The sequence below is a fragment of the Nicotiana sylvestris genome, chromosome 12 (assembly GCF_000393655.2).
Source record: "Nicotiana sylvestris chromosome 12, ASM39365v2, whole genome shotgun sequence".
NCBI classification, from domain to species: Eukaryota; Viridiplantae; Streptophyta; class Magnoliopsida; order Solanales; family Solanaceae; genus Nicotiana; species Nicotiana sylvestris.
In genome coordinates, this window is record NC_091068.1 from 148,071,844 (window position 1) to 148,084,290 (window position 12,447).

General features: G+C 39.5%; 1 protein-coding gene across 1 annotated transcript; it reads right to left on the reverse strand.

Moving 5' to 3' along the window:
- Positions 1 to 367: 367 nt before the first annotated feature.
- LOC104226990 (calcium-dependent protein kinase 13-like) lies at positions 368 to 6,239 on the reverse strand. Its single transcript, XM_009779116.2, has 7 exons — positions 5,451 to 6,239; positions 3,695 to 3,838; positions 3,440 to 3,592; positions 2,545 to 2,660; positions 2,293 to 2,460; positions 979 to 1,209; positions 368 to 889 (listed from the first exon to the last, which is right to left on the reverse strand). The coding sequence occupies exons 1-7, from the start codon at positions 6,079 to 6,081 to the stop codon at positions 740 to 742; spliced, it is 1,593 nt and encodes a 530-aa protein (XP_009777418.1). The 5' UTR covers positions 6,082 to 6,239; the 3' UTR covers positions 368 to 739.
- Positions 6,240 to 12,447: the final 6,208 nt, after the last annotated feature.

The window sequence follows — 12,447 nt, forward strand, 5'->3', positions numbered from 1 at the left end:
AAGCAGGTTTGAACAAGAAAAATAGTAGTGAAGAAGTCATGTCGAAAATAATGAAAATAAGAATAGTAACAACAGCAAAATAACAAATCAGCAAAATACATAAAAGGAAAAACATTTATACTTGGCTACTCAAAATTATAACTTCAATTGGATCCACTCCAAGAATTTATCATGCTTCCAATGTTAGCCCTGCTGCTAAGATTCTCCTTTGGCTAAACAGTTCATAGTTTTTCATTATCCAATCTGAATGCAGCCGTAGCGATCCACAATCATCAATAATCAGATAAATCATTAACCTCGAGCGAAAGATTTGAAGAGACTCGAGAATGAGGATTAAGCAAATATCAGATAATACCTACACACGGCATTTCAACCCAAATATTTGTATAAACAGTCCAAGTCCTTGAAAATGATAAGTACAGAAAGGGTGAAACAAGACTAGCACATTTCTTTTCCCAATTATGCTGTAGGGTAAATATTTTCCGCATTTTCTTGATTTTGAGAACAAGACAACTCAGAGGTAGAGAGCGGAATCACACTTATGTACCCAATGGCTAAAAAACTATTTGGTTTACTAAATTAACAATTTGAAACTTTTGGTTAACCAGGTGAAGCCGCCTCTTCTTGTCACTGGCAAGCCAATTGTCTAAAGGGAACCCCACAAACAATGAAGATATGATATAGAAGAATCTGATCGAGTACTTAATTATGATGAATGAAAGAGCGACCAGCATAAACTTTACTCATTCCCCAAGTTGAGTGACCCATCCTTCATTAGCTTCACACTTAGACTATTAAATCTCCCCCTTGAATAATGTCGAGAAGCCTTTCTCCAATCTGTCCCAGTTCTCATCATGGCTACAAATTCTTCATAGCTAATGCAGCCATCCTGAATTCATCAAAAAGAGAAGATAAGGAAGATATGATCCTACTATAAATTCAAGTTCAGTTGTAGAAAAGTGTCTGCAGTCTGTTCACCTTGTCCGTATCAACCTCCTGTAAAATGTCATTCACAATGTTGGTGCAGTCACTTGCCCCATCCTCCATCAGTGCATCTTGAAGCTCATGTGGTTCAATATATCCATTGCCATCCTTATCAAAGTAGGAGAAAGCCTTGTGCAAATGTTCATCATTTGCCATCCTTTGAAGATGGAGAGAAACGGCAATAAATTCCCCATAGTCCAGGGTCCCCTTGCCGTTGGTATCAATCTGTTAGAACAAAGTAATCCCATAAGCATTTACGGCTTTGTCATTTAACTTCTTATCATTTTTCCTTTCGCTTTCAGCTTTTTTTACTCTACTATTTCTTTTAAAGATAAAGAGCAGGGATTTAACATGTAAGTATTTTGACCTGAGCTTCATTTCAGTGATAAAAAGTTAAGAACTATAATAATTAGCTAAGAAGACAGCACACATAAATCACGTTAAGGACTAAACACTGACCAGTAAATGTGATATTACCACTTTAGCAGTGTATAAGGGGAACATCTTAATTGAGTATCAAAACAAAATAACAGAGCAAACATCGAACTAGCATCTAAATTTTGTTGGCCTTAAGCACTAACAGGGGTCGCACTCTGGGAAACCTAGTTGAGAAAACTTAAATAAATGACACAAGCCTGCTGATGACTATGAGGGGAAGAGAGCAATTTAAAAGTGCAAAGCAGATTAAGCAAGAGCAGAAACATGGAGAATCCTGCATTTCCTCCAAAAATGAAAAACAAAATTTAGGAGAAAGGAAATTAGCCGTTTTTTTAATTATAGGTAAACCTAAGTCTAGATCCTCTACTACTCTAGTAAAATTAGTTAACTTGTTCTTTTGAAGAGATAAATAAATACATTATCCACATGAAGATATATATGTAAGAAGCTCAATATCAAGAGGAAGAATACATATTTCGATTGACAAAGTAGGAAGAGTACATAATTCTGCCACTTAGTTTTCTATTTGGCCTTCCCTAGTTTTAACTTCTGATCTACCTTTTGCTCAAACATGTGAGAAAACCACATTCATCTACTTATTTAGCAGGTTTAATTGGCACTAAAACAAGAAGGTAGCTCAAGCAGATTATAGTCTTAAACAAAATTATTGGAATGCGAATGGCAACTTGACATATAACAGATCTTAAATCATGTCAAGATCATAACTGAAGCAGATACTATCAGCCCCGCAGTACCACAGATGTTGCTTCAATATGATAATAGCAGACTCTAAGCAGCATGTAAATGTTAGCCCACAGCAAAAGTGGGAAAGTGAGACTCATTCGATAAGGAATATGAAGGAAGACTCACTGCTTGAATAAGCATCTGTATTTCAGATTCTGCCAGCTGTGAATTGAATTTTTGAAGCCCGGCTTTTAGTTCCTCAACTGAAACAATACCGTTATTATCAGTATCTATCTTGCTAAACATTTCTTTGAGGTCTTCAACTTCTTCATTAGACAAGAAATCAGCAATCACCTGCACGTGGAGGAGCATCTTTTAATGCTTCCAGAAGCATGCAAGTTAAATACAGTTCAAAATGCGTCAGATTAAAGAACTAACCCTCAGAGCTTTCCTCTTAAACCTATTCATCATTGAAAACTGCTTAAGTCTTGATTTGACAACATCTCCAAGAGGAACATTAGGAGCCTTCTTAGCATTTTGAAGCCAAGGATGTTCTACAAGAAAGACACTTCATTAGCAAAACACATGAAGCATCACAGTCATATACTAGTGTTACATTAAAAGTCCACTGATTGGGAATCTCAACAATCAGAACTACCGAAGATAAACATATATCACAAGAATTTCAGCAGATCCCAATTAAAGTAACTTGAAAGATGAATATGGATTGCCACTGTTTTCTTTCCATTTTTTTAATCTACTTTGTATCATATTCAGTTATATCTACCTTTTTTTTAACTAGTTCTCAAAATTTACATTACTGCTCTATTTCCTTTTTCTTTTCCGCATCATCCCAAATTTCACAGGTTGCTTGAGTTGCAAAGAACATTGCTTTTCCAACTTTATAAACGTCATTGAGATAGAATATAATGGGGAGCAAGAGTATGCAAACCAGGAACTTATGGTGAAACTCATAATAGTTTCAAATAAACATTTAGATATTAAATAAATGTATAAGAAGTATAGGCCTTATAAAACACAATTATCGATCTCGCCCTGTGGTTTCCATTGTTAGATTTCACCACTAGGTGGATCTCCTGCCACAAAAGCTGAGCCCTCCAATTGGCAGGGTACTTAGTTGGATATTTTGGCAAGTTATCAAACTGCATTGCATGTTTGCCTGCACAACTTTAAGCATATCTAGAGCAGATTGATCTCCAACTGAGCTACTTAGAAGGTGTGCCCTGTGGAAGGCAAGGGTTTTCTCAAAGAACATACTCACCACTGTGACTTCATCCAAAAAAAAAAAAATCACATGTGAAACTCAACTTACCAAGTACTTGTTTAGCAGTTAGTCGAAGCTTTGGATCTGGCTCCAACATTTGTTGTACAAGATTTGTAGCAGTCTCTGAAATACTCGGCCAGGGTTCACGCTTGAAATCTATTGCTCCACGTAAGATGGCCTGAGCAACACCTTGTTCAGATTCTGTATCAAAAGAGAGACTTTATCAAATGCGAGTAGTTTATATGTGAGATCATACAGATGAACAAGAAGAGGGAGGGGGAAGGTTCAAGTTCGCGAATTTACCAGCCCAAAAGGGAGGAACTCCACATAACAAAATATACATAATGACTCCTGCACTCCATATATCTATTTCTGGTCCATAGTTTCGCCTGAGCACCTCCGGAGCCATATAATAAGGGCTTCCAACAATTTCAGAAAACCTCTCACCTAAACACAACCACAAAACTTTCGAGAATTAAACATGATTAATGTGTTATAAAAAAGATTGATGTGCTATATGAGATTAAATATAACAATTTTCCATATGCATCAATGTTAGCTTTTGTGCATCTATGACATGTTACATACATGGCAAAACATGTCCCTGCCAATCCTACAATGGCGTTCTCTAACCATTTATTCATATTCGATCATCATTGAAGGCTACATGGAACCATAAAACAGAACAAGACACAGGACAACGAACCATAATATCTTTTCCTTTGTTAATTATTTTCAATTGTTTGTCACATCTCATAAAACTGCAGTTCCATCAATTCCACAAGGATACATTGGAATTACTTGACCACAACATATTAAGACAGTTAGTAAGCATCACAATCATGCCAGAACTGGATGCAGTTCTCATTTGCAACTCCTAAAGATCACTTCTTAGATCATACATCACAGACATATATTGCGGTTAGAGATACACATGAACATGTCCTTTGCGTTATTCAGGGGTTATAATGAAGAATAATGAAAGTCAAATGAGAGTTTTACAATCCTGCTCTTAGTCAACAGTTACTTCTAAAAATGCCTCGGACAATGATTACATAGGCTTCTATACTCTATTTTGGTACTAGCTACGATAAACTTCAAGCATCATTATATAACATTTGAATATTTATTAACAGATTATGTTACTCAAATAAAAATAGCTAGCACACAATTCTTCAATAAATTTACACAGAGGCCTAATGTATGCAGGCTAAAGTTATTTTGATGTTCTGTACAGCCATTGCAACAAGCACTCACATCGATGAAGCACCTTGCTAGCTAGACCTTAAATCAGATCATATACAATCTTCCACAGACAACATCAGGCACACTCAAGTTATGAATAGCTAGATGATAATCTTTTCAGATAAGTTGAAAGAAGGGGCTTACTTTTTGGCTTTTAAAAAAAAGTTGATAGAAGGGGCTTAGGGAGTGCAGGTTAACATGAATTCGATTGTTCCATACTGTCATTGCATCAAGCAGTCAGATGAATGGAACTCCTAGATAGAAATATATTGAAAATCAGAAGATGTTTGAAGCGCGGTGAGCTTAAAGATCAAAATATATATTTGAAGTCCAACGAACCTAATGATTTCATAATGATATAATCAATTGCAAGCCTCAAAAGTTATATTAAGAAACAAAAACTTGGTTCATCGCAATAAACATGTCCAGACAACAAGCAGTGCTTCTTTGTTTGTAAAATTTAAAAATCAGTGCTTCTTTGTTTATAAAACTTAACCCCTTTGCTGCTAATTCCACTAACATCAAAATCATTACTATTGTCTTTGTTCATTTAATCATAAAACTCAATCAAACCTCAGTGGATTTGGCATATAGTAACATGAAAGATGCATGCATAACATCCTCTTTATCCACTGTCTGAAGTACCACTCCAAAAAAGTATCCGAAATAAATTTATCACGTGATTCTTCCCAGCATAGAAAAGAAAAACATTACTGATAAGACAAAATCTTGAAGAACAATACCACTTTAGTGTACAAAGAATATCTCCTAATGTTTATTTATGAAACACCAATTAAAGTTTTCTTTTTTATACCTGGCTGGAAGAATATGGACAAACCAAAATCAATAGCCTTAAGTGGCGAATTCTCCTTTTTATTAGCAAACAAAAAGTTCTCAGGTTTCAAGTCTCGATGAATCACACCATTCTTATGACAAAGCTGCACCACTTCCACAACCGTCCGCATGACAGCCGCAGCAGCACGCTCCGTGTAATGCCCCCTTGCCACTATCCTATCAAACAGCTCGCCGCCTTCGCACAACTCCATAACCAAATGCACCGCATTCTCATCCTCACAAGCTTCCTTAAATCTCACAATGCTGGAATCTAACGGCAAATGCTTCATTATAGCCACTTCTCGCCTTACATCCTCTATATCAACAGATGTTCTAAGTTTTCGCTTCGAAATCGACTTGCAAGCCAAAATTTCACTGCTGTTACGATCGGTACAGAGGTAGGTTATTCCGAATTCACCTCTTCCTAATTCTCTATCAACTAAGTATATTTCCTCGATATTCGATTTCTTTACGTCGGCTAGTACGGTGATTGGTTTTTGGTTTTTTCCGGCGCCGGAGTTTTCTTTCCGGCGGTGATCGTGGCCGGAGTAGTTTGATGATTTTACGTCTTCTGTCGCTACTGCTGCCGGAGATATGCAGCAATTCCCCATTTCTGTAGAGCTATAACTTAGCTAGGGTTTCACATGATTGAAGTGCGAAACCGTAGCTATAACAGAGGAGAATAGCAAAATGTGAATGCATCAGTGAGCTCACAGTTATGTGGAGAAGAAAGGAAGGTTCGAGGTGGAGGGGTGGGACTGCAATTAGTGATGCGTATGGTGTCGTTTTGGTGTTTTTGTAATGGGAAATGTATTTTTTTGACAAAATTACATGATAATGCATTCCGTCAGTTGAACTTATATTATTTTAGATCACTTACAAGTTTATAAATGTGTAGCCAAATATCAATAAGCTTAGATCTGAATTTTTTTTCCAGTTTTTTTATGCTGTATATTTTCAAGGGTGAAATATTTCCATTCTTCTTTTTCCTCAAGTTTCTACACACCTATCACAACTATAAACGGACACAAGAAATCTAGAATCTCATCTTCTTTAATGCTAATATTGTTAGATTTTGAATATAATTTTGTGAGAAATTTGAAGTGAGTATTGTTTGAACTTATTATAATTAGTCTAAATAGACTGTATACAAATTACAAAGTTTGAAGTCATTTAATGGAGATTTGACATAGTTTTAATCAAGAATTGTAAGTGAAAATCGTACAAAAAGTTCGTCAGAGATGCTTATACATTTTTATACAATATTATACACTTTTATACAAAGAGGTATATTATATATATAGTTGTATAAAAATGTATAAAGATGTATAAGCACACTAGTGAAAATATTAGTGATACACCATGTATATAGGTGTAGTAGCTGAACAAGAAGAAGAAGAAGAAGAAGAAGAAATCCACCAATTACCTATAAATAATGTATCAACCTTGTATAAAATAATGTATAAGAGGTATTTATACACCATTATACATTACTTATACAATCATTTTCTCTCTCTTCGACTAATGGTCGACTTCGACCATCTCCCTCCCTCTCCGACGAACGCCCTCTACAGGCGAGCCGGCGCCGGCCTCGTTGAGTAGCGGCCCAGGTAGTTCGTTTTTCCTATCTCTTATACTCTCTCTTTCTTCTATCCCCATTTCTCTCGCACCTCTCTCTTCTCTTCTCCCCTCCCCCTTCTCTCTGTCAACCCTAGTTCTCTCCGCCGGCGACAGCTCTTGCCCCCCTTTACGCCTCGCCCTTGCCCTCCTCCCTCCTTCTTCTCTCTTTCCCCCATTTTTCCTCTTCTTCTCCTTGCGGCTGTTTTGGGGTCTTGTCAACGGCTGCCTTTGCCAGTACCTACTCTGGCGTCGTGTAAGTGGGTAGCCAGGGCTGCCAGGTTAGTGGGTCACCAGGTTCGGTGGTGACAGCCCCCTTCCCCGTTTGGTTTTCGTGGTCATGTTGTAATTTTCCAGGTGGATAGTCGCGGCGTACGGGCAAGCAGCACGGGTCACCTCCAATTGGAGTTAGCAAATGACGACAGGGATTTGGAAGGGAGCGCGACAAGTTCCTCAACCTCGGGTGTACACTGATCCAGGTTCTATTCTCGGGAGTTGGTACCTCTCGTTCTCTGTTTTCCCTTCCTCTTTTGTTAGCTTCTTGTTGTCATATTAGTCGATACTAGTCTAGTCATAATATTAGCGGGTCTGTAGTTACAACCTGTTTTCTTCGAGTTTGGTCAGTCACTTGTCCTGTGGTAGCGATTTCCCTTTGTCTATGTATTCCATTTTTATTTATTGTTTCTTCATTTTCTAAGGTAGATTTCAGTTCAGATTCGTTAGGGTTTTGGGAGCTGCTCTTTTATTTACTGTTTCTAAGGTAGATTTCAGTTCATTTTCTAAATTTGAGGATTCCCTTCCCGCTCTTAGCCAAAATAAATAAAACAGGAGGATTCCCTTATATTCTCGTTTTCTTCTTCTCCTTTCCTGGTACATTTTATATTGTTGGGGCTATACCAGTGGTAGCGGTGATAGCTCCTTCTGGTTTTTGGGTCGTGGTATTTTCTGTGTTTTCAGAAATTCTCAGAGTATTGGAGACAAGTGGGGCGCACGAGCACAGGCAAAGGAGAGCAACCTGAGCGAGTGTCAGCAAAAGGCGGTAGGAAGTGGTGCGTGAGCGTACAACTACATCGAGTACAACAAATCAGCCACAGGTTTTATTATCGGGAGTTGGTACCTCCTGTTTTACCGTTTCCCTTTTGGTGTTAGCTAAATTACTGTTACTTTACTTCGCAATAGTTAAACCTTTTAACTAGGATACTAGTTACCACTTGTTTCCTTCTAGTTTGATTTGTGTACGTTGTGCACTAGCGAGTCTTCTCTAGATTGTTGTAGGTGTAGTAGCTGCAGTCTGTGATGATAGAATAAGGGCATGTCCTCGGGTGGGGCAGAGTGTGGGGCTGGGTTAGGTGGTGGGTCGGGTAGAAGGGGAGGTAGAGGGGGCAAGGGAGCCTATAGGTTGAGAGTCGGGTCATGGAACATAGGTTCACTAACGAGTAAATCCATAGAGTTGGCGAAAATCCTGCAGAAGATGAAGATTAATATAGCGTGTGTCTAGGAGACTAGGTGGGTCGGATCGAGGGCGAAAAACGTAGATGGGTATAAGTTGTGGTACTCTGGTGTCCTGAGGGGTAAGAATGGAGTGGGTATCCTGGTAGATAGCCATCTTAGAGAGTCCGTGGTAGAGGTCAGGCGGGTGAATGATAGACTAATGACTATTAAGTTGGTGGTGGGTGAGGGTATTTTAAATGTCGTTAGCGCGTACGCACCGCAAACAGGTTTGGATGAGGATATTAAGAGGCGTTTTTGGGAGGGGTTGGATGAGATTATCGTAGTATACCGCCTTCTGAGAGGTTATTCATAGGAGGAGATTTCAATGGTCATATTGGGTCATCTGCAGGTGGGTACAATGAGGTGCATGGCGGCTTTGGTTTCGGGGAGCGGAACGGAGGGGGCATTTCGCTGTTGGACTTTGCCAAGGCTTTCGACTAGTCATTGCGAACTCGAGTTTTACGAAGCGGGATGAACATTTGATTACTTACCAAAGTTCGGTGGCGAAGACTCAGATTGACTATCTCCTCCTCAGGAGATGCGACAGGAGGTTGTGCGAGGACTGCAAGGTTATCCCAGGTGAGACCCTCTCAACGCAACATAGGCTTTTGGTGATGGACATTTGTATTAGGATAAGGAGGAAGAAAAGGTCAGTACAAGGACGCCCCAGGATTAGGTGGGGCGCTTTAACTAAGGATAAAGCTAAGGAGTTGGAAGGAAGGTTAACGGCAATGGGAGCTTGGAGAAGTAGTGGGGACGCAAACACAATGTGGCCGACGACGGCAGACTGTATAAGAAAGGCGGCGAGAGAGGTGTTAGGGATATCTACGGGCCACAATGGTGGCCACAAAGGGGATTGGTGGTGGAATGCAGTTGTCCAAGGTAAAGTGGAAACAAAGAAGGCGGCTTACCTGTGGTTAGTAGGGAGCACTGACAAGGAGGAGAAGAGAGAGAACGATCAAAGGTATAAGGTAGCTAAGAAGGAGGCGAAGATGGCAGTGACAGAGGCTAAGATGATTGCTTTTGCTCGTCTGTATGAGGAACTAAGGAACAAAGGTGGGGAGAAGAAGTTATTCCGACTCGCTAAGGCGAGAGAGAGGACAACTCGGGATCTGGACCAAGTGAGGTGCATAAAAGATGATGACGACAAAGTTTTGATGGGAGATGACCAGATTAAGAGGAGGTGGCAGACCTACTTTCATAAACTTCTAAGTGAAGAAGGGGATCAGGATATTATACTTGGGGAATCGAGGAATGCCGACAGTCACCATGAAGTAAGTAATTGTAGGGACATTGAGATCGATGAAGTCATGGAGGCAATGCGTAAGATGAGAAGGGGCAGAGCTACCGGGCCAGACGAAATTCCGGTTGAACTGTGGAGGTGTGTGGGTAGAGCAGGCTTGGAATGGCTTACTGCATTGTTTAGTGTTATATTCAAGACTGATAGGATGCCTGAAGAGTGAAGGTGGAGTACAATGGTCCCGTTGTATAAGAACAAAGGTGATGTCCAGAGCTGTAACAACTATAGGGGCATCAAATTACTAAGTCATACCATGAAAGTTTGGGAGAGGGTGGTAGAAATGAGAGTGCGAAGGACGGTGTCTATTTCAGACAACCAGTTCGGGTTCATGCCGGGGCGATCTACCACAGAAGCTATCCACCTTATTAGGAGGATGGTGGAACAGTACAGGGATAGGAAGAAGGATCTCCACATGGTGTTTATTGATCTGGAGAAAGCGTACGATAGGGTTCCTATGGAGGTCTTATGGAGCTGCTTAGAGGATAAAGGGGTCCCAGTTGAGTATATTAGGGTGATTAAAGACATGTATGATGGAGCTAAGACTCGGGTTAGGACAGTAGGAGGCGACTCTGAACACTTTCCAGTTATTACGGGGTTGCACCAAGGGTCTGCGCTCAGCCCATTCCTATTTGCCCTGGTGATGGATGCACTGACTCATCATATTCAAGGGGAGGTGCCATGGTGCATGCTATTTGCTGATGACATTATTCTAATTGACGAGACACGAGGCGGCGTCAACGAGAGGCTAGAGATTTGGAGACATGCTCTTGAGTCTAAAGGTTTCAAGTTGAGCAGGACGAAGACGGAATACCTCGAGTGCAAATTTGGAGTTGAGCCGACGGAAGCGGGAGTTGAAGTGAGGCTTGACTCTCAAGTCATTCCCAAGAGGGGTAGTTTCAAGTACCTTGGATCGGTTATTCAGGGGATCGGGGAGATTGACGAGGATGTCACACACCGTATAGGGGTGGGGTGGATGAAGTGGAGGTTAGCGTCGGGAGTCTTGTGTGACAAGAAAGTGCCACCGTTACTAAAAGGTAAGTTTTATAGAGCAGTGGTTAGGCCTGCCATGTTATATGGAACTGAATGTTGGCCGGTAAAGAACTCACACATCCAGAAGATGAAAGTAGCAGAGATGAGGATGTTGAGGTGGATGTGCGGGCATACAAGGATGGATAAGATTAGGAATGAAGATATTCGAGAGAAGGTGGGCGTGGCCCCCATGGAGGACAAGATGCGGGAAGTAAGACTCAGATGGTTCGGGCACATTCAGAGGAGGAGCACTGATGCACCGGTGAGGAGGTGTGAGCGACTGGCTGTAGTGGGCACGCGGAGAGGTAGAGGGCGACCTAAGAAGTATTGGGGAGAGGTGATCAGACAGGACATGGCGCGACTTAGGATTACTGAGGACATGGCCCTTGACAGGGAATTATGGAGGTCGAGCATTAAGGTTGTAGGTTAGGGGAAAAACGGGATTTATTTAATTATTTCAGAGTCGCCACCTGGGAATTTTAAGGCGTCCCAAGTCACCAATTTTAATCCCTGAATCGAGGAGAATATGACTCTGTTTATTATTCTGCGAACCAGAAATCCTGAGTAAGGAATTCTGTTAATCCGGAAGAAGGTGTTAGGCATTTTCGAATTCCGTGGTTCTAGCACGGTCGCTTAACTGTTTTTATTATTGGCTTAATTATCTTGATTTTACTAAATACGTTTTTATTGCATGATTTTACTACCGCTTTTTTACTTATTGTTTACAATTATATGGACGAATTACGCGTACGTATATTCGTATTATATACTTTTTATAATTATCGGGGATCATGCCACGCGTACGTGTACACAATAAAATTGTCCATGTTATAGTTTTTATAAAAAATATATGTTCGAAATTTAAAATAAAATTAGGAACATCATCACCCTTTTTATTTAAATAATGAACTGCACACCTCGGGTTATATGAAATTATTTTAACATCCGTGGAAAAATCCTTTTCTTAAATATTCGCTCGAAATTGCGCGTACGCATAATCCGAATTTGCTTTTTTTTAAAAAAATAATCAGGGTACGCGAACGCATCCCTAATTGAGTAAAATTTTTGTAATAATATTATGGATTTTCCACAAAATTGTTTATTATATCTACACATTTTTTATATGAAATTCCTGTAAAATTCATATTTTAGGGGATGCCTTTAAATTCTTAAAAGAATTCACAATTTATTAAGTATTGCCCGTTGACTATAATTTCCGAGTATTAATTATGTTCATCCCAAGACTATTCAAATTCAAAGTAAAATAAGAACATGATTAATACTATTCTTCACAAATACAACATATACATATACCAAAGGATGAATGCCATATGAAACTCACAAAAATAATTTATGAAGGGAAGAAGTATTTTTGAACAATTTTTATTTATTTTAATTAGTGCAAATTCTACTTTTATTTACCATTGATATAAAGTGTTGCGATTTGTTCTTATACATATCACCTCATTCTCACATGCTTGTTTTTGATCCAGAATTATAATTGCTCAGTTTATTTATAACGATAAATAATCAAATTGAT